The sequence below is a fragment of the Salmo salar genome, chromosome 24 (genome assembly GCF_965601325.2).
Source record: "Salmo salar chromosome 24, fSalSal1, whole genome shotgun sequence".
Classification (NCBI taxonomy): domain Eukaryota; kingdom Metazoa; phylum Chordata; class Actinopteri; order Salmoniformes; family Salmonidae; genus Salmo; species Salmo salar.
This window is the reverse complement of record NC_138314.1, coordinates 37,805,384-37,830,728: the sequence shown is the minus strand read 5'-3', so window position 1 is coordinate 37,830,728 and position 25,345 is coordinate 37,805,384. Positions and strand designations below refer to the sequence as shown.

The following is a 25,345-nucleotide window of genomic DNA, read 5'->3' as shown; positions in this document are numbered from 1 at the left end:
GAAAGAGAGATGGATGGATAAATGGATCGGGGGTAGGTGTTGTGTCATTACCACTGGCGTACCAACCACCCCCGCAGCCCCTGCAAATACCACTGCACCCTCCTCCCCCTTCCCAAACAGCATAAGAACATGTTTTTGTTGTTGTTGAAGAAACAAGAAATTGGCTGTAAAACTGCAACACTTTATCTCAACCTCATGGCAAAATGTGTAGAATAGTAGGAAATGAGCTTTAAAAATGCTAAATTCTCTCAGCCTCATTGTAAGATTTACAGAATAGCATGAGATTAGCGATAAAACTGGGTGTTAGGAATGGGGTAGGGGGGACCTGCGAAAATGCAGTATGTCGCTGGTCATTACAGCTTTGAATGTGCATTTCAAAAGATAAGAGGAGATTGTTTGGAGAGCCATGGAGAAACAGAAGGGAAAAGGACAAATGAATGTGGAGGGACTTTGCGTCCTTTGAGCCATTGATATGTATTCTTAGAACATCAGTACTGTGTGAAAGATGACAGGAGATAACCTGGTCATATGTAACAGGATGTGGAGACTGGAGGTAACCTGGTGAGAAGTAACAGGATGTGGAGACTGGAGATAACCTGGTCATATGTAACAGGATGACTGGAGTTAACCTGGTCATATGTAACAGGATGTGGAGACTGGAGTTAACCTGGTCATATGTAACAGGATAAGATGACTGGAGTTAACCTAGTCATATGTAACAGGATGTGGAGACTGGAGATAACCTGGTCATATGTAACAGGATGTGGAGACAGTAGTTAACCTGGTCATATGTAACAGGATGTGGAGACAGTAGTTAACCTGGTCATATGTAACAGGATGTTGAGACAGTAGTTAACCTGGTCATATGTAACAGGATAAGATGACTGGAGTTAACCTGGTCATATGTAACAGGATAAGATGACTGGAGTTAACCTGGTCATATGTAACAGGATGTTGAGACAGTAGTTAACCTGGTCATATGTAACAGGATAAGATGACTGGAGTTAACCTGGTCATATGTAACAGGATGTTGAGACAGTAGTTAACCTGGTCATATGTAACAGGATGTGGAGACAGTAGTTAACCTGGTCATATGTAACAGGATGTGGAGACAGTAGTTAACCTGGTCATATGTAACAGGATGTGGAGACAGTAGTTAACCTGGTCATATGTAACAGGATGTGGAGACAGTAGTTAACCTGGTCATATGTAACAGGATGTGGAGACAGTAGTTAACCTGGTCATATGTAACAGGATGTGGAGACTGGAGATAACCTGGTCATATGTAACAGGATGTGGAGACTGGAGATAACCTGGTCATATGTAACAGGATGTGGAGACTGGAGTAAACCTGGTCATATGTAACAGGATGTGGAGACTGGAGTAAACCTGGTCATATGTAACAGGATGTGGAGACAGTAGTTAACCTGGTCATATGTAACAGGATGTGGAGACAGTAGTTAACCTGGTCATATGTAACAGGATGTGGAGACAGTAGTTAACCTGGTTATATGTAACAGGATGTGGAGACAGTAGTTAACCTGGTTATATGTAACAGGATGTGGAGACAGTAGTTAACCTAGTTATATGTAACAGGATGTGGAGACAGTAGTTAACCTAGTTATATGTAACAGGATGTGGAGACAGTAGTTAACCTGGTTATATGTAACAGGATGTGGAGACAGTAGTTAACCTAGTTATATGTAACAGGATGTGGAGACAGTAGTTAACCTGGTTATATGTAACAGGATGTGGAGACTGGAGTGCTAGTAGGTGTACTAGACGGTTTCCCTTTTGAGCTGCAACATCAAAAGGCTGGGAAGTCAATATCAGCCCCCAGACAGAGAGCTATGCAGTGGGTCAAACACAAAGCACTCATCACCACACCTGGGAGAGAGGGAGGAGGAGACCAGGTGGAAAGAAAGTAAGGGGAGGAAGAGAGAGGGGGGACAGGAGAACACAGTGTAGGGTGGCCAATCAAAAAAGTATCATGTGACCAATGGGTAAAGCAATATGTTAACTGTGTTTTTATTTTATTTAACCTTTCTTTAACTAGGCAAGTCAGTTAAGAACAAATTCTTAGTGACAATGACCGCCTACACCGGCCAAACTCAGACGACGCTGGGCCAATTGTGGACAGCCCTATGGGACTCCCAATCATGGCCTGTTGTGATACTGTCTGGATTTGAACCAGGTTGTCTATAGTGACGCCTCTAGCACTCAGCTGGGGCTAAGGCTGGGGCTGGGACTGAGGCTGGGACTGGGGCTGGAACTGAGGCTGGGACTGAGGCTGGGGCTGGGACTGAGGCTGGGGCTGGGGCTGAGGCTGGGGCTGAGGCTGGGACTGAGGCTGGGGCTAAGGCTGGGGCTGGAGCTGAGACTGGGGCTGGGTGCCTTTTTGGGTGTTATTGTCTCTTGCTGGCATTGCAGTAGAGTTTGACTTAGATGTCCCATGACCAACACACTGTAGACCACTGCGCCAGTTGGGTCCCATGTGGCCCAAGTGTAGATAATCCTATAATAAAAGCAAATTGGTACAAACCTCATGTCTCTACCATAATCTGTTCAACAGTTATTTGAGTTCTTACCCTTGTGGGATAGCCAGAATTAGGGTGACTAAATAAATGGAGGCCAGAGGGAAAAAAGTGGCAAATAACCTGGAAAATTGAATGGCGTCAGCTAGGCTGGATTCTGTCCAAGAATTAAAGATACTGGCAACCTAACAGGGTCACCTTCCCATAGAACTCTTCATCCCTCTTCTCAAATTCAACAATAGAGGGAAGACAGATATTGATATTGAGACATGACATGTGTTATTTTCATATTTTAGTATGTGTTTTCATATTAATTCAAAATTCCAATAATATTTTGAAGATTTCTCACAAAAACAAGAGTATCTCTGAAATGTCAATGGAGCACTGAGCGAAAACTAAAGTTTTTATTAATTTATTTTCAAAGCCTTGTACATTTAGTTTACCTCGCGTCATGCTAATTTAGCTTTTTGTGACGCGCGCTAACAACTTTAAAGACGACGACCTCAAAATATCAAATCCTCGAAAGTTGTTACGAGGAACCTGCTCTGCTATGTCAACAGAGCTCAGTGCTTATTATTGGATGTATTAGGATACGAAATCCAACTTTTTTAATCCAAAACATGAATAATCATATTTGTTTTGGTAACATTTATTTTATAACATAAGGAAATTGAATTTCATCACAAAAGCGTGTTTTCAGTAGACACCCTACACAATAGATCGACAGAAACCCTGGGACTGAGGCTGGGGCTGGGACTGAGGCTGGGGCTGAGACTGGGGGCTGGGGCTGAGGCTGGGACTGAGCCTGGGACTGAGGCTGGGGCTGAGGTGAGGCTGGGACTGAGGTGAGGCTGGGACTGAGGTGAGGCTGGGACTGAGGTGAGGCTGGGACTGAGGTGAGGCTGGGACTGAGGCTAAGGCTGGGACTGAGGCTAAGGCTGGGACTGAGTCTGGGACTGAGGCTGGGGGCTGGAACTGAGTTGAGGCTGGGACTGAGGCTGGGGCTGGGACTGAGGCTGGGGCTGGAACTGAGGTGAGGCTGGGGCTGAAACTGGGAGTCTTTTTGGGTGTTATTGTCTCTTGCTGGCATTGCAGTAGAGTTTGACTTAGATGTCCCATGACCAACACACTGTTAGACAGGTGAAATAAATCCGGTCAGTATAATTAGGTTAGGGAGAGGAATGGAAATCTGATCTAGTGAGTTAGACAATACAACAACCTGAATAAGATGGGACTTGTAATTTTCAACCAGAAGGATGTGAGTGTTTACAAAGGGAGACAATGTAAGGTGTAAGAATGTATGACACTATTTGTGTGGCTATTCCATGAACACTGTATGTAACGAGTGTGTGTACAGTGTATGTGTGTGTGTGCGTTCACTGTGTGTGTGTGTGTGTGTGTGTGTGTGTGTGTGTGTGTGTGTGTGTGTGTGTGTGTGTGTGTGTGTGTGTGTGTGTGTGTGTGTGTGTGCTTCTCACCAGCATGCGGTAGAGTACGGTGATGTTGGAGGTCGTGCTGGCCTCTCTGTACACCTGCAGACTGAGGTGGATGGTCTTGAGGTGGGCTACAGGCAGTCTGGACCCCACCGCAAAGTAGACCAGCCCCAGTGGGTCATCGCTCTCCAGCAGGGTGATGTTGGCAAAGCGGGAACTTTCATTGATGGCAGCGCCAACACCCACCTGGTAGATCTCAACCAGGAACCAGGCCTGATACTCGGGTTCCTATGGCAACACACAGACAGAGGGAGTTAAGGAACGTCTAACTGGTTATATAAGGAAATACATAACAGAGGAGAAAAGGAAGAAAAAAATAAAATAAAAATAGAATGTGAACATGGGATTATGGGCTTCCCCAGCCATAAAACTACTGTACTGTTGAACATGGGATTATGGGTTTCCCCAGCCATAGAACTACTGTACTGTTGAACATGGGATTATGGGTTTCCCCAGCCATAAAACTACTGTACTGTTGAACTGTCATAAAATAAGTCGTACTCATCCTTAAAAATGTCATACTGGAGAGAAGAGGAGGACCAAAATTTAGCAGGTATGTGCAGGCTCATCTTGACTTTTATTAACTATCAAAATGAACACCCAAAATAACAAACATAATTACGATCGACAAAAACAGTCTGGTAAGGCCCAAGGCTACACACAGAACAATTCCCCACAACCCCAAAGACAAACACACACACACCTATATAGGACTTCCAATCAAAGGCAACTATACACACCTGCCTTCAATTGGAAGTCCCAATCATCAACCCAACATTTAACAAACACAAACCCCCTGCCACATCCTGACCTAGACTAAGCAATACGCCCTCTGCTGGTCAGGACGTGACATGAACATGGGATTATGGGTTTCCCCAGCCATAAAATTACACTACTGTTGAACATGGGATTATGGGTTTCCCCAGCCATAAAACTACTGTACTGTTGAACATGGGATTATGGGTTTCCCCAGCCATAAAACTACTGTTCTGTTGAACATGGGATTATGGGTTTCCCCAGCCATAAAACTACTGTACTGTTGAACATGGGATTATGGGTTTCCCCAGCCATAAAACTACTGTACTGTTGAACATGGGATTATGGGTTTCCCCAGCCATAAAACTACTGTACTGTTGAACATGGGATTATGGGTTTCCCCAGCCATAAAACTAAGATTACAGTACAGTACAAGCAATGTTTATAAAATGAGTTCTAGAATTGAGCCCCATGTCACATAATGGTGGACCAGTCCTGCAGTCTCCAACAATCTGGGACTCATGTCTCTCCTCTCCAGGTCTGAGGACTGTGTCATAACAGCAGGGAAGTAGGAGGGGAGGAAGCACAGCAGACAGACAACACTCAATAGGAGGAGGTTTGCCCTAAAATAGCCCTCACACACAGACACATAGCAGGACAGGATGTGGGCTGGGTGAACTGCCTGGTCAGACCACCCAAAAAATAAAAGATAGGTTTTATTGTCACATACACCAGATAGGTGCAGTGAAATGTGTTGTTTTACAGGGTAAGTCATTGTCAACTTGGGTATTCAAACCAGCGACCTTTCAGATACTGGCCCAACGCTCTAACAACTAGGCTACTTGCTGACCAGGGAGAGGAGAGGAGAGGAGAGGAGAGGAGAGGAGAGGAGAGGAGAGGAGAGGAGAGGAGAGGAGAGGAGAGGAGAGGAGAGGAGAGGAGAGTGTGATTACGCCACAGGACCTTCCTGCCCTGCTCCTGTGACCCTACATTGACCTCGATGCCACTCACAGCCCAATCTCTTCACTAACGTCCACATTAACACACAGCCAGAGCCTCCGACACCACAGCAGAAAGATACGTGGAGAAACAAAAGGGATGTGTGGCCTGCCAGGGAGAGAGCTGCAGTATTAGGACATCCAGGGACAGAGCCACAGAATTAGGACATCCAGGGACAGAGCTGCAGTATTAGGACATCCGGGGAGAGAGCTGCAGTGTTAGGACATCCAGGGACAGAGCCACAGTATTAGGACATCCAGGGACAGAGCTGCAGTATTAGGACATCCAGGGACAGAGCTGCAGTATTAGGACATCCAGGGAGAAGACTGCAGTATTAGGACATCCAGGGAGAGAGCTGCAGTATTAGGACATCCAGGGACAGAGCTGCAGTATTAGGACATCCTGCTTGTTCCTTCAAGTCAGTGTTCCAAACAGAGAGGATTTGCTGACAGTTTTAAAGTACTGTGACATGTGTCTATTCTGGTACCACCCTGACCTATATTTTATTTTATTTAACCAGGCAAGTCAGTTAAGAACAAATTCTTATTTTACAATGACAGCCTAACCTTGCCAAACCCTCCTCTAACCCAGGGAGAGATACTAGAGATTGAACCTCTAGTATTACCTGGGACTCACCTGGTCCTGTCGGACCTCCATGCTGAAGACACAGAGGACCTGTCCTCTCCTGCAAAGCACTTTGCCTGAGGTCTGCCACAGCTCCCGTGTCAGGTTCACTCCGTTGTTGACCAGGGATGGCCCCGCCCTGCTGAACGTGGCCCGCCACTTCACCTCAACGTCCTCAAAGGCCCTGCGTGGGGGAAGCAGACCGGTCACACATCAAACACACACGCAGCGCCCCGAGTGGCTGGGAGTGATCATTACAGCTTTCAGATGCTTATATCATTACCACTAATGTTGCTGTTACTAATGTGACGGTTACTGTTGCTTCTCTTTGGTTTGCTGACAGTCATATGGGAACATGGTCGATATGGAGGAAATGATCTACCTGTTCTGTTGTCTCTGCAAGTAAAGTAGGGCTGTTCTGTTTACTTCTGAGTCCTCGTCCAGAACCTGGCCCAGCAGAGAACTCACACTGAAACCCACTATCCCGTTATGGAAATCACTCCCTGAGAGAAAGTGGAGGGAGGGAGTGGGAAGAGAGAGAAAGAGAGAGAAAGAGAGGGAAAGAGAGTGAGGGGGGAAAGACAGAGAGACCGAGAGAGAGAGAGAGAGAGAGAGAGAGAGAGAGAGAGGGAAAGAGAGTGAGGGGGAAAGACAGAGAGACCGAGAGAGAGAGAGAGAGCAAGAAGGAGAGAGATATTGATATTACTTTTTCCATATGTATGCTATTCATTGTATGTACACAGAGCATTCAACAAACCAGCGCATCAAGCTTCCCAATCCTGTTGTAACTGCGCCTTTGATTATATCATCAGTTATCTTCAACTGAACAGAGGAATAGATTTCACATCACTGGATCTGCAATCAGATGCCCAGTGACCGAATTTAGGGATTGTATTGGAAAACAATGACCTAGACAGAGAACACAATGTTCTAGAGAAACTAGAGCATGACATTACCTTCAATTGGCTGACCAATGGGTAGACTGAGTAGCATATGACATAGGAGCCCGAGGCAAATATGAGCGTTTCAGTATTTACCTAGGATGATGATTTTGGCAAAGGAGCTGAAGCCCTGCTGGTTGGGCCCATCTGCGATCTGCGCACCACCCTCTGGGTCGCTGAGGTAGATGAAGAACACTTCTTGTCCCTCGGGCTCAGAGTCGTCCAGGATGATGAGGCTGACCTCGGCCTCACTCTGCCCCTCCTGCAGTGACACCAGGGTGGACTCCAACTTGAAGTCTTGCCCCACCAGGGCCAGGGTCTTGTTGGGTTCTGGAGCAAAGGGAAGAGATGGACCCCCAACACTCCCACCTCCATAAGCCTGCACCTTGACCCTCACTGGCCCAGCCAGACTGCTAGACCTATGGACCCTGAGGAGCACTCTCTTCTCCTGCTGGCTCCCTTCCTCCCTGTCCTCTGTTGTCTCAACCAGTCCCGGCCCAATGCTCAGCACCCCCACCGTGACGTCGCTGGCCAGGATGGTAACGGTGGACACGCTGTATTGTGGGATGAGATGGGGCCGGGGGTCACCTGATTGGGGGTCACCACCACCGCTCAGTACCTGGACGTCTGTCAGGTTGACAAAGAAGTTTTCGTCTGGCTCCAAGAGCGCGTCGTCCAGAACGGACAGTCGGAGCATGGCGGAGGTCTGGCGAGGTGAGTCAAAGAACAGCTCTCCGTTCCGCACTCCAGCGAAGTCCTGTCCGGCCAGGGCACTGCCCGACACCGTCTGGTAAGACAGGCGGGTACGGTTGCTACGAAAACCATAGAGCCGCTGGACGTAGAGGGTGATGGTCTGCACGTTCTCCTCGATGACCAGCTGGCGGGAGTCCGGGGCGAACTGGTACAGCCCCAGAGGCTCAACCTCTGCCACCGTGAACCCTGACCTGGAGAGGGAAACAGAGAGTAAAATCCCACCATGGCTGTTAAACTTTTGTAACATTACTGTTACATACAGAATGCCATCTTCAGTCAGAGGGCTGTCTTGTTCCCGGCCCTATGTCTACAGTACACAGAAGCGCTATATGCTTGGCAAGTGAGTCTGGTTACTGTACCGGAGTCTAGCTACCCCAGGAGCAGGGGAGCTGGAGCCGGCTGCAGTGAGGTGGAGGGCGAAGGCCGCTGGCTCAGACACATTAGAGAGCGCCTGGAGGGACACAGCCTTGCTCCTCTCTCCATGGGCCATTGTCACCGAGCCTGAGGAGGAGGACAAACACCCTCAGACCACACCCTCAGACAAACACCCTCAGACAAACAACCTCAGACAAACACCCTCAGACAAACACCCTCAGACAAACAACCTCAGACAAACACCCTCAGACCACACCCTTAGACAAACACCCTCAGACCACACCCTCAGACAAACACCCTCAGACAAACAACCTCAGACAAACACCCTCAGACCACACCCTTAGACAAACACCCTCAGACCACACCCTCAGACCACACCCTCAGACAAACACCCTCAGACAAACACCCTCAGACCACACCCTCAGACAAACACCCTCAGACAAACACCCTCAGACAAACACCCTCAGACCACACCCTCAGACCACACCCTCAGACAAACACCCTCAGACAAACACCCTCAGACAAACACCCTCAGACAAACACCCTTAGACAAACACCCTCAGACAATCACCCTCAGACAATCACCCTCAGACAAACACCCTCAGACAAACACCTTCAGACAAACACCCTCAGACCACACCCTCAGACAAACACCCTCAGACAAACACCCTCAGACCACACCCTCAGACCACACCCTCAGACAAACACCCTCAGACCACACCCTCAGACAAACACCCTCAGACAAACACCCTCAGACAAACACCCTCAGACAAACACCCTCAGACAATCACCCTCAGACAATCACCCTCAGACAAACACCCTCAGACAAACACCCTCAGACAAACACCCTCAGACAATCACCCTCAGACAATCACCCTCAGACAAACACCCTCAGACAAACACCCTCAGACAAACACCCTCAGCTCACATCAATTCCTCCTATCTGCGTGCGCATTTTCTAGGGTGTTTGTTGGTGGTGGTGTTTGGAAAGGGAGATAATTAAATGAGACTGGAAGAGGTATAGGTAGATTATCTGGTGGGTTTACTTAGAGAAAATGAGACCTCAGCCTGTTCACATGCCCTCCTTCGGTTAGAGAGAGAGAGAGAGAGTAAATTAACCAATAGGGAAAGACCTGGACATTTTAGATCCACACCAAATCTCTTCTAAAGCTCACAGTGGTCAGTTTCCCTCTGAGCTCACAGTGGTCAGTTTCCCTCTGAGGTCCTTACCTGAGCTGGGGGTGATGACTCCAGGCCTGAATCCTAACGGAGCCTGTCCGGGAGGGTACCCTGCGCTCCACTCCACCCTCACCTCCCCAAACAACCCCGTCCTGTACACCAGCGCCTCACACACACCCGTCTCCACACTGGAGACCTGCAACGCCAACGAGACAAAGCCCACCTACACACACACACACACACCACACAGAGGAGGAGGAATAGGGAAGGATGTAATACAACTGTTCCATTAAAGCCCAGTACAGATCTAACAACCTGCGAGACGAAGCAAAACCACTTAGTTTTAGACTGTTGTGTTGAAGAACGGCTGACTAAAGACGGTGCATTCGGATCAAAAGGACAAGATGAGTGTTGGAGACCATTTCCACGGTAACGGTGCCTCTGTAGAATGAGGTGATGCCATTATGAGTGTCCACAGCCCTGTGTACCGCTGTAATGCTTTTATAATACTGTCTGTTAGCAGAAGAGGTGGTAGCGGTAGCTAGCTAGGTCAAAATGCTAAGTCTATTTCGTGGTCAGCACCAAGCTGGTCAACTGACTTTGAAAGGCTCATGTAACATGCACTTCTTCTAAGGTCATGACTGAGAGAGGTTGTGTGTTCACAGAGAGGTGCTACCAACCACAGAGCAGTAATTCAGTTACATACAGAGCATCCTCCCATCCGTCTTTCCAATGCAGTGGGAGTTGAGATGGAGCTGGGTTTCAAAATGGGTGTAACTACGCCTCCTAGTGGCTAACAGAGGAGCCACACATGTAGTACTTTCATCTACATAAGCTCCAGAGTCAAGTTTCCCTATATGTACAGATCTGGGATCAGCTTCCCATACCCTAATCCTAGCCATAACCATTAGTGGGTCAAATGCAAAACTGAAACAAGATCAGCATTTAGGTGCAACTTCACCTTACTCCATAAAGTTATTGACTGATACCTCAGCGCTGGCTGCTTCCTCTGGGACGGTCACTATGGCGACCCTGGCCTCCAGTAGGAGACGAGGTGGGGAGCTGAAGAGAGGTCCCAGGAGGCTCACGTCTGTAAGCTCCAAAGTAAAGTTCACACCCACTGAGAGAAACACCTAGAAGAGAGAGAAAACTTTCAGCCTGGTAACCAGGACTACAGAGGTAGGGTCAGTGACACAGCACTAGAAGATAGAGAGAGAGACATTCAGCCTGGTAACCAGGACTACAGAGGTAGGGTCAGTGACACAGCACTAGAAGATAGAGAGAGAGAGAGACATTCAGCCTGGTAACCAGGACTACAGAGGCAGGGTCAGTGACACAGCACTAGAAGACTGAGAGAGAGAGAGAGAGAGACATTCAGCCTGGTAACCAGGACTACAGAGGTAGGGTCAGTGACACAGCACTAGAAGATAGAGAGAGAGAGAGACATTCAGCCTGGTAACCAGGACTACAGAGGCAGGGTCAGTGACACAGCACTAGAAGATAGAGAGAGAGAGAGACATTCAGCCTGGTAACCAGGACTACAGAGGTAGGGTCAGTGACACAGCACTAGAAGATAGAGAGAGAGACATTCAGCCTGGTAACCAGGACTACAGAGGCAGAGTCAGTGACACAGCACTAGAAGATAGAGAGAGAGAGAGACATTCAGCCTGGTAACCAGGACTACAGAGGTAGGGTCAGTGACACAGCACTAGAAGATAGAGAGAGAGAGAGACATTCAGCCTGGTAACCAGGACTACAGAGGCAGGGTCAGTGACACAGCACTAGAAGATAGAGAGAGAGAGAGACATTCAGCCTGGTAACCAGGACTACAGAGGCAGGGTCAGTGACACAGCACTAGAAGATAGAGAGAGAGAGAGACATTCAGCCTGGTAACCAGGACTACAGAGGTAGGGTCAGTGACACAGCACTAGAAGATAGAGAGAGAGAGAGAGAGACATTCAGCCTGGTAACCAGGACTACAGAGGTAGGGTCAGTGACACAGCACTAGAAGATAGAGAGAGAGACATTCAGCCTGGTAACCAGGACTACAGAGGCAGGGTCAGTGACACAGCACTAGAAGATAGAGAGAGAGAGAGAGAGAGACATTCAGCCTGGTAACCAGGACTACAGAGGCAGGGTCAGTGACACAGCACTAGAAGACTGAGAGAGAGAGAGAGACATTCAGCCTGGTAACCAGGACTACAGAGGTAGGGTCAGTGACACAGCACTAGAAGATAGAGAGAGAGACATTCAGCCTGGTAACCAGGACTACAGAGGCAGGGTCAGTGACACAGCACTAGAAGATAGAGAGAGAGACATTCAGCCTGGTAACCAGGACTACAGAGGCAGGGTCAGTGACACAGCACTAGAAGATAGAGAGAGAGAGAGACATTCAGCCTGGTAACCAGGACTACAGAGGTAGGGTCAGTGACACAGCACTAGAAGATAGAGAGAGAGAGAGACATTCAGCCTGGTAACCAGGACTACAGAGGCAGGGTCAGTGACACAGCACTAGAAGATAGAGAGAGAGAGAGAGACATTCAGCCTGGTAACCAGGACTACAGAGGCAGGGTCAGTGACACAGCACTAGAAGACTGAGAGAGAGAGAGAGAGAGACATTCAGCCTGGTAACCAGGACTACAGAGGTAGGGTCAGTGACACAGCACTAGAAGATAGAGAGAGAGAGAGACATTCAGCCTGGTAACCAGGACTACAGAGGCAGGGTCAGTGACACAGCACTAGAAGATAGAGAGAGAGAGAGACATTCAGCCTGGTAACCAGGACTACAGAGGCAGGGTCAGTGACACAGCACTAGAAGATAGAGAGAGAGAGAGACATTCAGCCTGGTAACCAGGACTACAGAGGTAGGGTCAGTGACACAGCACTAGAAGATAGAGAGAGAGAGAGACATTCAGCCTGGTAACCAGGACTACAGAGGCAGGGTCAGTGACACAGCACTAGAAGATAGAGAGAGAGAGAGACATTCAGCCTGGTAACCAGGACTACAGAGGTAGGGTCAGTGACACAGCACTAGAAGATAGAGAGAGAGAGAGACATTCAGCCTGGTAACCAGGACTACAGAGGCAGGGTCAGTGACGTACTGGAGACAAGTTTGGTTTAATAAAATGGCCTTATTAGGGAGGTTATGGAAAGTTATGAAAAACTATACAGATTCAATGTTATCTTCATAAATTGCCAGAAAATGTATGAGTATATTCATAGCACGAGTGCATGATCCCCCATTAATGCATCAAAATCATATAAAACCATTGGCAACCCTGGTCTTGAGTATGTCTTTGAGTCCTCTCTTACCTGAGTACTGATTGGCACAGAGTCAGAGGCTGATTCCTCTCCATGCTTGATCAGGACTCTCCCCACAGCCGCCCCCCCTAGCAGCTCCTGTCCATTCAGCCCAGGCCCAGTACTGATCCGGTAGCCCACACTGGCGTTGCCGAAGGCCCCAGCCTGGCGCGTCACGTTCAGTGCCAGGAGTCTGACCAACCCGGCTCCCCTCCCCACCACAACTACCGCCTGCCGCTCCGCCGCCAGGCTGAACACGCCGTGCGGCTCGTCGTTGGCACGCACCCTGAAGAGGGTGGTACTGCGGTTGGTGTCCAGGGTGGCGCCACCCTCCACGGAGCTCAGCCGGAGCATGTAGAGCTCCTCCAGCTCGGGCACGGCGTCAGGTAGAAGAGTGAGGACCACCTCTGCCCCCCTCTGACCATCCAGGATGACCACGGAGCCGCTGAGGGCCGAGAAGTCCCCCGCTGTGTCAGAGTCACTCAGGATCTGCCAGTGCACCTGAGAGACACACACACATCTATAACATACCTGTGAATTGGCTGTATATTATTGGACAGACGGTGTAATGAACTCGGTTCATACCGTCTCCCAGCACACCTGAGAGAAAGGGACACACCCAAAGCCGGAGCATTGCCTATAAAGCCACATTCTGTCTGTAACAGTATGATGTCACCCTCCAGGTGGTCGTACCGTGACGTTGCCCATGGCACCTTGTCTGCGCGTGATGAGCAGGGAGATGTTGAGCGGCCCCTCGCCAGCTGTGGGCTCACTGTACACACGCTCTCTAAGGTCCTCCTCTGTCAACTCAACTATGCCATTAGCGTCTCCAAACTTCTCAATCTGAGGCGCACACACACACACACACACACACACACCAAACCAAGAGAAAACCACATGTTGTCGCCACGATTCAGAGACTCTTATTATCAATAAGAGCCTGTGAAGTCATTTCAATATAATGGTTTTAATACAACTGGGGTTCGTATTAATATTGAGATGTCACTCATTGGGACCGTGATGTACCTTGAGAGTGACAGAGCCAGCTTGGGGGTCAATGTCGATGTCACCTGAGAGGAGTTGAAGCACGACCACAAAGGTCTCTGCCACCTCCACCTCCCCATGGGGTAGAATCCTCAGATCAATGGTGCGCAATCCCCCCTCCCCGTCTCTGAAATGGAATGATCCGTTCACAGGATCTCCAACGTCTGTGTTTACGGGTGGTAATACCTCTTTGGTGTTGGGACCCAGAATGCTCCAAGTTATCTGAGGAAAAGAGATCAATGATTCAGATTGGCTGGTATACATCACTCTCATGCTTGCAAAGACAAGACTAGATTCATATTACTGCCAAATATATTCGGACCAATCGTTCTCTTATGAAAAATACAGGATCAAGACATTATCCTTGGCATAGGCTAACAGGTATTGCAGTGTCATTAAGTTTAGCATGAGTGATGGACATCTGGCAGAGAAATGAGGACAGTGAACAAGCTCTTGTACTACGGGGTCAGAGAGACAGAACATGGCAGTTAGACCCTAGTGGCCGATTCCCCGAACACAAATTCACCCTCCCTCTGGACTAAAAAAAACACTTTCACTGGAGATTCTCTATCGAACGTTCTTTTTAGTCTGTGTCCGGGAAACCGTCCCGAAGGTGGCTGAGACTACAGGCCTAACAAGAGGGAGAAACAGAGTGAGGGGGAGTGTCCCAGTAGGCTTACCGTAGCGTTGCCTACAAACCCCCCCACCCTCTCCAGGAGCAGGCTGAACTTCAGAATACTGTTGGGGTTCACCAGGGTGATCACGCTCGCGTTCAGGAAACGGACCACACCATTGGGCGAGTCGCTCTTGGCGATGGTAACCCTGGCAATCAGATGAGTACCCAGTATGGCTCCGCCCGTGGAACCCGACAGCTGGATCTCAAACGTCTCGGCGTCCTCTCTGGGAGAAGAGTTATGACAGCGCCATTACTGGTCTTTCATGTTCACATCCATTTTCTAATAGAATGTCGTAGACTTCTTTCACAACAGATATACCAATCTCATAGAAATAAAATAACCCAAAAATGTGCAGCAATACCACAATCAAACAATTAAACATTGTTTGGTGGCTGGGAGAGGAAACATTTTAAAGGTGATCTGTGGAGAGACAGAGAGAGACAGAGACAGACAGAGACAGACGGACAGAGAGGGAGACAGATTTACCTGTCCTGGTCGTCTATAATGGACACGTTGATGTGACTGGTGTTGTGGCCGTGGAGGAAGGTGAGCGAGCCGTTGGCCAGGATGTAGTCCAGGCCGGCCCTGGCAGTCAGACCCCTAGAGATGTACTCTGCTGTGACCAGGCCGTAGTAACCCACCCTCCTCACCACTGGGATGGACGCACTGCCCACATCCTCCTCCACTGGAGAGAGACAAGAGAGAGCATCAAATACACTCAGTGCATCCCAAAGGGCACCTATGGGGCTCTGGTCAAAAGTAGTACACTATGTAGGGAATAGGGTGCTATTATGGATGGGGACAAACGTACACTTTAATACTGTATTGTAATACTCCTTAAATATTGCATTCATCCAATCACCACTCTCAGAATCCCTCTATTTTAATCATGTCCATTACATATTAAGAAGATGAAATTACATTTGCTAAAGTGATGCCTGATACTAATAGCTATGTTGAATAGTGTCAACGTGTGTGTGTGTGTGTGTGTGTGTGTGTGTGTGTGTGTGTGTGTGTGTGTGTGTGTGTGTGTGTGTGTGTGTGTGTGTGTGTGTGTGTGTGTGTGTGTGTGTGTGTGTGTGTGTGTGTGTGTGTGTGTATTAGAGGCTGACCTGTGATGTTGACATAGTCAGGGAGGAACTCCAGAATGCCTTCTGAGTTGTCACTCTTCTGGATGATGATCATGACGGAGGAAACTTTGCCGATGGCTGGAGGCTGGTCTCGTTGCAGGCCGTGCTCCCTCACAGTGAAGTCCACATTACTGACCACAGGAGGGGGACAGAGGTCAGAGACAACACTCCGTCTCACACCCAGTGATGTAAAGGTTAAAAAAATGTATGGATAACACTGATCTCCGTTTGGGGTGAACGTTCAAACTAAATAAAAAGTTAGGTAAACAGCATTAACCTGCGTTTACCCTCCACTATACCACAGCTCACACCACAGAGACCCACACCTTCCACCTCACTTACAGTGAAATCCACATTTCTGACCATGGCATTTTGATCACTAACCAGGTTTGGGATTCTCCTCCCACACCAGCAGCTCAGGGTAGAAGTTGTCGTTAGCAACAGATCTAGGATCAGCTTTCCCTCTCCAACCCCCCTAACCTTAACTGGAGGACAGGAAGCACAGAAATGACTCTAGATCAGTGTCCAGGGTCCACCTACCTGTCATTGAGGAGCTCCACTGTGGTGATGTTGAGGTAGAACTCCTCAGGTCCCTCTGGTAGGTCGTCGTCATGGATACTCAGCGTGACCCCACGCGTGGTCTGGCCTGGGCCAAACAGAAGCCTACCCGAGGCAGCGGTGAAGTCCACTCCACTGACCGCTACACTGCCTGCTGTCTGGTAGGTTACCCACACGCTCCCAAACCTGCCCATGGAGCGCACCACTGTCACATTGACCTGGGGGAGAAGAGAAGGGGTTCACCCACACACTCCCAAACCTGCCCATGGAGCGCACCACTGTCACATTGACCTGGGGGAGAAGAGAAGGTGGAGGAGGGAGAGGGCAAAAATAGGCCGTTCCCAGGCTCTGATAGGGCAGGTCAGACCGTTCCCAGGCTCTGATAGGGCAGGTCAGACCGTTCCCAGGCTCTGATAGGGCAGGTCAGACCGTTCCCAGGCTCTGATAGGGCAGGTCAGACCGTTCCCAGGCTCTGATAGGGCAGGTCAGACCGTTCCCAGGCTCTGATAGGACAGGTCAGACCGTTCCCAGGCTCTGATAGGACAGGTCAGACCGTTCCCAGGCTCTGATAGGGCAGGTCAGACCGTTCCCAGGCTCTGATAGGGCAGGTCAGACCGTTCTCAGGCTCTGATAGGGCAGGTCAGACCGTTCCCAGGCTCTGATTGGACAGGTCAGACCGTTCCCAGGCTCTGATAGGGCAGGTCAGACCGTTCTCAGGCTCTGATAGGGCAGGTCTAGCCAGTTAGACATCCTCTAGTGAGTTTCAACAATGTGGTTGTTTAAGATCATGGCCCAAGACCGCCCAGGCGCGCACACCTTGCCCTCCTCCTCAGAGGCCCTGACGAGGCCTTGGACAAAGGAGAACAGGCCGTGGGGGAGATCACTGGCTGCCATGGTGACCGTGGCCCTCTGGGCCGAGGGGCTGATCCCTGCCCCGGGCGTGACTGAGGTCAAGGTCAGCTGGTACACACGCCGCTCCTCTGCTGTGTCATCATCCAGCGCCTGAAATTACAACAACAACAAACACCACTCCCTTCAGCCTGTGACCCAATATCCACACTAGGACACTGTTGAAAATGCATGGTCAATATAATAGGTTACATCACTTCACTCTAAGTAGTAGTCAAGTATTGATATTGGGACACAGTTTTACAATTTACATTGGGAAATATTCATTTTGCATTCATTTTCACTTAACAATAAGATGAGGTATGATAAAACAAGAACATAGTGATGAATATCATTCCATAGTCAGAGAGATTGTTATACTTTGAGGCGTATGGTGGCGGCAGACTGTCTGTCCCTCATGGTTACCACGCCAGACAGCTCCTCAAACTCAGAGGCCACAGCAGGAGTGATGTTCCAGTACACCTGGATCTCTCCAAAGATGCCAGGGCCGCGTACAAGGCTGAACCACACACACACACGCACACACACACACACACACACACACACACACACACACACACACACACACACACACACACACACACACACACACACACACACACACACACACACACACACACACACACACACACACACACACACACACACACACACACACAATGGTATCATTGCAACATGCATTTGGTTGACATCTTATTAACCAAAATAATACTTTCTCAACGGCACAACAGAAATATTCTGACCAATAAACATATGTGAGGCTTTCCCATTAGCCAGTGATATGTGTGTGTGTAACTGTCTGTATGTGTACCTGACCAGAGCAGTCCCATTATAGTCTCCCTGAGGTTCTCCGATGAGGACGTTCCTGGAAGCCTCAGCGATCCCCACTATTCCCATGGCTGCACGGTCTCCCAGGATGGTGACGGTGGCTGACCCTACAGACACACACCAACCCAGGGTCCCAGTTCAGTCTAATGCCCTCCTCCGGTGCTCTATACACACAAGTTGCCTCTAGGCGTAGATCTAGGATCAGCTTACTCTCCCTCAATCCAAACTGTAACCATTAGAATTTAAAACGCAGAAACTGACCTCAGATCAGCTTCTAGGGGCAACTTTATCCCTCCCCTCTCCATAGACCAGAGACTGTGTGTATGTTTAAACACAGTGAGGCAGCCAAAGACACTGACCATCAACGGGGTCGATTACAGCATCACTCTTGGCAGCCAGGAGCTGGACAGTGAAGCTCTCGTCTCCCTCCAACACAGCGTCAGCCAGAGCCCGGATCACCAGCGTTCTCCTAGACTCTGTCTGAGGTTCACAAAGTCTCCCATCAGTGTCTTCCCTACAAACTGCACTTTCAACTTCCAAAATAAACTGTACATTTAGCACCAACTATTAGTACATTTGGTATCAATTATTACCAAGTAGTTACCTAGTTGGTTCACATATAGTGTAAAACGCTGTTAACTGACCTGCTATCATCTTCCCTAGCCCCGCCCCCTACTGACCTCATTGAAGACCAGTGTTCCGTTGAGAGGTGAAAGGTCGTCCCGGGCAGTGTCCTCCAGGCGCCACATCAGTGTCACCGCCCCCTCGCCTTCTGCACTTCGCACCACAGTCAGCGTTGCCATGGCAGCCGGGTCACTAGTGAACTCTGGCTCGCTGATAGTGAACTAGAAGGAGATTTGTTTACTTAGCATAATAATGGTTTACAATAAAGTTGTATTGGATTGGAAAATACAACTTCTTCCATTCTCTGTAGGGAAATTTGTTGGGTGACAATGAGTTGTGACTCACAGTCTTCTCCTGGAAGCCGAAGCTGCCCAGCGGTGAATCGTTGGGTGGGATGGTGACGGTCACAGAGATCTCCACCCCCAGCCTGGCTCCACCAATCACACGCATTAGAGTCACACTGAAGCGCTCCACAGACTCCACCGCCGCGTCATCCACGATGCTGATGTCTATGATGGCCTGTCCCTGCAAACAGAACCAGAGTTTATTTTACCTGAGGTATACATCTTATCCTTCATAGAAGCTCAACTAGACTTAGTGGATCATAGTTACGTAGGTGACCTAACTTAACTATGTGATCTAACAGGAGAAACACTCTAACCATAGTTGTAATCAAATTACCTGTCCATCTTGAAAGGTGATATTCCCAGAAGAGGGAGTGAAGTCATCGAGACTGGCAGTGATTGGCCGAGCCTCCCAGTACACCACCACTCTCCCAGTCCTGCCAGCCAATCGCACCACTGCTAGACGGAGGACGTTTCTGGGCGGAGCCACCTCATAGGCCAGCAACCCTCCAGACTCTTCCTAAGAATTAGACACAGAAACAGAGTTGAAGCATTAACATACCTTTTTGTACCATAGGGTTAACATACCTTTTTGTACCATAGGGTTAACATACCTTTTTGTACCATAGGGTTAACATACCTATTTGTACCATAGGGTTAACATACCTATTTGTACCATAGGGTTAACATACCTTTTTGTACCATAGGGTTAACATACCTTTTTGTACCATAGGGTTAACATACCTTTTTGTACCATAGGGTTAACATACCTTTTTGTACCATAGGGTTAACATACCTTTTTGTACCATAGGGTTAACATACCTTTTTGTACCATAGGGTTAACATACCTTTTTGTACCATAGGGTTAACATACCTTTTTGTACCATAGGGTTAACATACCTATTTGTACCATAGGGTTAACATACCTATTTGTACCATAGGGTTAACATACCTTTTTGTACCATAGGGTTAACATACCTTTTTGTACCATAGGGTTAACATACCTTTTTGTACCATAGGGTTAACATACCTTTTTGTACCATAGGGTTAACATACCTTTTTGTACCATAGGGTTAACATACCTTTTTGTACCATAGGGTTAACATACCTTTTTGTACCATAGGGTTAACATACCTTTTTGTACCATAGGGTTAACATACCTTTTTGTACCATAGGGTTAGCATACCTATTAGTATTCAATCACTCGTTGGTCAGAGCTTTCAGATCATCTCTAAACCTTAGAGCACCACATAGTTACTGTTGTGATATACTTCAGAAAGGAATGGAGTGTTTCATTCAAGGAGAATAAAGGAATGGAGTGTTTCATTCAAGGAGAATAAAGGAATGGAGTGTTTCATTCAAGGAGAATAAAGGAATGGAGTGTTTCATTCAAGGAGTATAAAGGAATGGAGTGTTTCATTAAAGGAGAATAAAGGAATGGAGTGTTTCATTCAAGGAGAATAAAGGAATTGAGTGTTTCATTCAAAGAGAATAAAGGAATTGAGTGTTTCATTCAAGGAGAATAAAGGACTGGAGTGTTTCATTCAAGGAGAATAAAGGACTGGAGTGTTTCATTCAAGGAGAATAAAGGAATGGAGTGTTTCATTCAAGGAGAAGAAAGGAATGGAGTGTTTCATTCAAGGAGTATAAAGGAATGGAGTGTTTCATTCAAGGAGTATAAAGGAATGGAGTGTTTCATTCAAGGAGTATAAAGGGATGGAGTGTTTCATTCAAGGAGTATAAAGGAATGGAGTGTTTCATTCAAGGAGTATAAAGGGATGGAGTGTTTCATTCAATGAGAATAAAGGGATGGAGTGTTTCATTCAATGAGAATAAAGGAATGGAGTGCCATATTCAAGGAGTATAAAGGGATGGAGTGTCTTATTCAAGGAGAATAAAGGGATGGAGTGTTTCATTCAATGAGAATAAAGGGATGGAGTGTCTTATTCAATGAGAATAAAGGAATGGAGTGTCTTATTCAATGAGAATAAAGGGATGGAGTGCCATATTCAATGAGAATAAAGGAATGGAGTGCCATATTCAATGAGAATAAAGGGATGGAGTGCCATATTCAATGAGAATAAAGGAATGGAGTGCCATATTCAAGGAGAATAAAGGGATGGAGTGTCTTATTCAAGGAGAATAAAGGGATGGAGTGCCATATTCAATGAGAATAAAGGAATGGAGTGCCATATTCAATGAGAATAAAGGGATGGAGTGCCATATTCAAGGAGAATAAAGGGATGGAGTGTCTTATTCAAGGAGAATAAAGGGATGGAGTGTCTTATTCAAGGAGAATAAAGGGATGGAGTGCCATATTCAAGGATAATTGTGTAGCATATGGGCAGAGGTAGTAGTGTAAGGTATTACCTGGGAGACGTTGAACTGCAGGACCCCACGTGGGTCATCGTTCTCCTGGATGGTGACCTCAGCCACCTCCATGCCAGGCCTCTTCACACTGGGCTGGGCCGCCCCCGTCAACCCCCCCACTAGTTCCACGCCTGTGATGTTCACCAGGAAACTTTCAGCCAGCTCCGGAGCCTCATCCTGGTTGATACACACACACACACAGCCCTCAGGTCTGGAGGACCTGACCAACACTGTGGGGTATGGTTGCCTGCTATATTAGGAGGAAAGAAAACCCAACCCACAGACAGGAACTACTGATCTTTCCCATGTTCCACTTCTAAAGAGCCTTTATTCCCCAACCAACCTTAAAGAATGTTGGCAGTTTCAGAGCACATAGAAACCAGGTCCATGTTTTTCAGTCTAAACAAAACACAATAATAGTTACCATTAAAATAGCCACTCAACACTGCAATTTACTAGGAATGGATCTATTCCGATGGGAAATAAGTAGTGGGTTTCCTCCGTGGCAGACCCAACACTGGTGGTTTTAGACCTAGTATGGACCTACGCTGTAGGCAGAAAGCAACCAGAACAGGCAGAAAGCAACCAGAACAGGCAGAAAGCAGCCAGAACAGGCAGAAAGCAGCCAGAACAGGCAGAAAGCAGCCAGAACAGGCAGAAAGCAGCCAGAACGGAGCCAGAACAGACAGAAAGCAGCCAGAACAGGCAGAAAGCAGCCAGAACAGGCAGAAAGCAGCCAGAACAGGCAGAAAGCCACAGTGTCTGCTGAACCAATCTAGATTTACACTGCTGGGGTGGAAGAGGAGAAGGAGAGGAGGAGGGTCCGGTCCCCAGTCATCCCAAGATGGGTCTTGAGGATGGTTTGTCCATAAAGTAATATTCTATCATTTTCTATTCTATTCTACTATATTCTATGCGTACCGGTAGTATGGTGATGGTGATGAGGGCAAGGGTGGCGTTCTCCTTCATGATGACGGTGCCCTCCCGGGGTGTGTAGTCCTGTGGGGCGCTGGCCTGGTTGGAGGGGGGCTTGGATAGGGCTGGTCCTGTCTGGTAGTGCACTGCCACCTCCCCAGAAGCCTCCTGCTCCCTCACAATGGTCAGGGTGACATTAGTGGGACTCTCTTGGGTGAAAAGCAGAGACAAACATGTACAAGGAGCATTAGACAACTTACCTAAACCTTATAGCCTGAACAAGGACAGAAACAGATTGGACAATGTGTAGTAATGAATCACACCAACGTCATAGTGCCGTCAAATCAAGTTATGATCACTCATAACAAGTAACCAAACACTTCAGTAGCCTTAAAAATGGACATTGTTCAAATAGGGTTTATTTTTAACTATACACATTAGAAATGATTTTTCCACTGTATAAATAAATGTATAACAATGCAAACAGCTGGCTTCTTACTCTGAGGCTCCTGTGTGAGGAGGTACTGGGAGTCCAGGTGCCAGCCTATCAACCCGTAGGGTGAGCCGTTGGGCAAGATGGTGAGGAGGGCCTGTGCTCTCTGGGGGTCAATCAGAGCTCCCCTGGAGTGCTGGTCTAGCCCCACCGTGGTGACATCCAGCAGGGTGATGGTGACCCTCTCCTTCTGCTCAAGGATGCTATCTGCTAGCACGGTCAGATAGATGGTAGCCACCACCTGGCCCTGGGAAAACGTCACCTGAGAAACACGGTAGAGGACAACAGGGTGGATGTCTGTTCCTCGCTAGCTCAGCCAATCCAGGAAGTGAATTCGCAACCAATGAACTAAACTAGAAATGGCACATCAGTGAGTTGTTTGGTATCTCTTCTATTTCTCTATATCTAACACATGGAAGTTAGCCATGAGAGAGAGAGAGAGAGAGAGAGAGAGAGAGAGAGAGAGAGAGAGAGAGAGAGAGAGATGGAAAGAGAGAGACTCACCACTCCTGATGTGGGAAAGATGTCTTCCAGACTGCCGTTGGCTGCCCAGTGGATGGTCAGTCTCCTGAAGGTTCCTCGCCTCCTCTCAACACTCAGAGAGATAGGGTTGCCCTTCGTCAACTCCTCCACTTCCACAGATAGAGAGCCCTGGAGAGACAGCATCAGTGTCAGTATGCACTGTAATATCAGAAAGATTTTTACCATTCAACTGTATTGGAAAATAAAATATGAGCATAGAGCGTTAGCACTATAAATGTTATGTATGTATAGACATAGAAATGCAAGCAACAGAAACCTATTTGGAAATTGACAGTGAAGCAGAGTTAAACAACAGAGAGTACCTGTGTGAAGCCTATGACTCCATGGGCGTCATCATTGGTTGGAATAAGCACGGTCACCTGACCACCAAAGCCAATCTCAGCCCCTCCCTTGGGATTCTTTAGGACCACCCGGAACTGTTCGTCCTCCTCTGGGACATCGTCGTCGATGATGTTTACCGCAATCTCCAACTCCCGGTCCCCGGGCACAAAACGCAACTCGCCATAGCTGAGAGTGAAATGCATTACGGTCAGAGAAGACAGCCACTGAAGAATGAACGAAGACCAACAGACACAAGTGACGACGTAAGTGACAATTTCCTCAAAGTTTGATCAAACATATGAGCAATGCCTATGGTCTGAATGTAATGGCTTGCCATGGGAACAGTGGGGCACATCTGTACCTGGGTATGAAGTCGGAACGGTTGGAGACAGAGGTGAGCTCATACATAGTGGTGCCTGAGGGCTCGGTGGCTGCTAGGAGGCTCTTAGTGGTGTTGATGTAGGGGAGAGGGAGAGAGAGGAAGTTGGAGGCTGGAGGAGATGTGAGCACCAGGGAAAACAGCATGATGTCAGACCTCCAGGTGTACAGCGCTGAGCCGTTGCTCCCAGCCAGCAGGAGATGGGCTACGAGACACACAGAGAGACACAGAGAGAGAGAGAGAGAGAGAGAGAGATACAGAGATACAGAGAGAGAGATACAGAGAGAGAAAGATACAGAGAACGAGAGAGAGAGAAAGATTCAGAGATACAGAGAGAGAGAGAGACACAGAGAGAGAGACACAGAGAGAGAGATTCTCAAAATCCAGAAAAAAAATCCAGAAAAGAGCCGTTCAATTCTAACACCACCTAAAAGAAAGCAATTCCCAAACCTTCCATAACAAAGCCATCACCTACAGAGAGATGGAACTGGAGAAGAGTCCCCTAAACAAGCTGGTCCTGTGGCTCTGTGCATAAATACAAACAGAGTCCCAGGACAGCAACACAATTAGACCCAACCAAATCATGAGAAAACAAAAAGATAATTACTTGACACATTGGAAAGAATCAACAAAAAAACTGAGTAAACTAGAATGTTATTTGGCCCTAAACAGAGAGTACATACTGTCAGAATACCTGACCACTGTGACTGACCCAAACTTAAGGAAATCTTGTACAGACTCAGTGAGCAGTGGTTCCTCCTTTAAAAGTTGCGAGTGTACGCCGCGGGACTTAGAGGTCATTCGTGGTTTAGTACGGTACCCTGCATCACCACTTCATTGCTCAAGACCAGCGCAATGGGGAGTTAGAGCACTGATTATACTTTTGGGTCCTACTGTGTCTCTAACTGACAATGAATGGGTGACATAAACCTAAATAGAAACGGATAATTGTTCACGACTTCAGTATTACTTACTGTTGTTACACTAAGGTTTTTATTATTTTATTTTGTTAGGATTATTTGGCTCTTACTGTAGTACTGTAGCCCACTCCTGACTGACCACATTGTACAGTGCCTGAGTGGCACAACGGTCTAAGACACTGTGTTGCTACAGATGCTGGTTCAATACCCGTGTCGGCCTCGACTGGGAGACCCATGAGATGACTGTAGGTTTATGGTTTTTCTCCCTCTAAAAACAGAAATAAATCATTCTAAATGACAAACTGGCTTTATTAACAAATTAGTAACAATGTCTCA

General features: G+C 47.8%; 1 protein-coding gene across 1 annotated transcript in view; it reads right to left on the bottom strand.

The window, feature by feature from the left end:
* Positions 1-25,345, bottom strand: part of LOC106585809 (adhesion G-protein coupled receptor V1) — a 236,869-nt gene that overhangs the window by 111,515 nt on the left and 100,009 nt on the right. The window contains exons 51-77 of the mRNA XM_014172457.3: positions 24,072-24,294; positions 23,692-23,896; positions 23,351-23,497; positions 22,853-23,108; positions 22,360-22,562; positions 21,439-21,615; positions 19,406-19,588; positions 19,070-19,249; positions 18,781-18,945; positions 18,460-18,580; positions 18,084-18,207; positions 17,633-17,771; positions 17,180-17,365; positions 16,346-16,581; positions 15,788-15,936; positions 15,162-15,360; positions 14,679-14,898; positions 13,981-14,220; positions 13,648-13,797; positions 12,967-13,455; positions 10,644-10,787; positions 9,706-9,877; positions 8,460-8,601; positions 7,444-8,291; positions 6,789-6,909; positions 6,419-6,590; positions 4,013-4,255 (exon numbers count right to left, since the gene is read on the bottom strand). Of these exons, the coding sequence (XP_014027932.3) occupies positions 4,013-4,255; positions 6,419-6,590; positions 6,789-6,909; positions 7,444-8,291; positions 8,460-8,601; positions 9,706-9,877; positions 10,644-10,787; positions 12,967-13,455; positions 13,648-13,797; positions 13,981-14,220; positions 14,679-14,898; positions 15,162-15,360; positions 15,788-15,936; positions 16,346-16,581; positions 17,180-17,365; positions 17,633-17,771; positions 18,084-18,207; positions 18,460-18,580; positions 18,781-18,945; positions 19,070-19,249; positions 19,406-19,588; positions 21,439-21,615; positions 22,360-22,562; positions 22,853-23,108; positions 23,351-23,497; positions 23,692-23,896; positions 24,072-24,294 (5,834 nt within the window). The remainder of the gene's footprint in view (positions 1-4,012; positions 4,256-6,418; positions 6,591-6,788; positions 6,910-7,443; positions 8,292-8,459; positions 8,602-9,705; positions 9,878-10,643; positions 10,788-12,966; positions 13,456-13,647; positions 13,798-13,980; positions 14,221-14,678; positions 14,899-15,161; positions 15,361-15,787; positions 15,937-16,345; positions 16,582-17,179; positions 17,366-17,632; positions 17,772-18,083; positions 18,208-18,459; positions 18,581-18,780; positions 18,946-19,069; positions 19,250-19,405; positions 19,589-21,438; positions 21,616-22,359; positions 22,563-22,852; positions 23,109-23,350; positions 23,498-23,691; positions 23,897-24,071; positions 24,295-25,345) is intronic.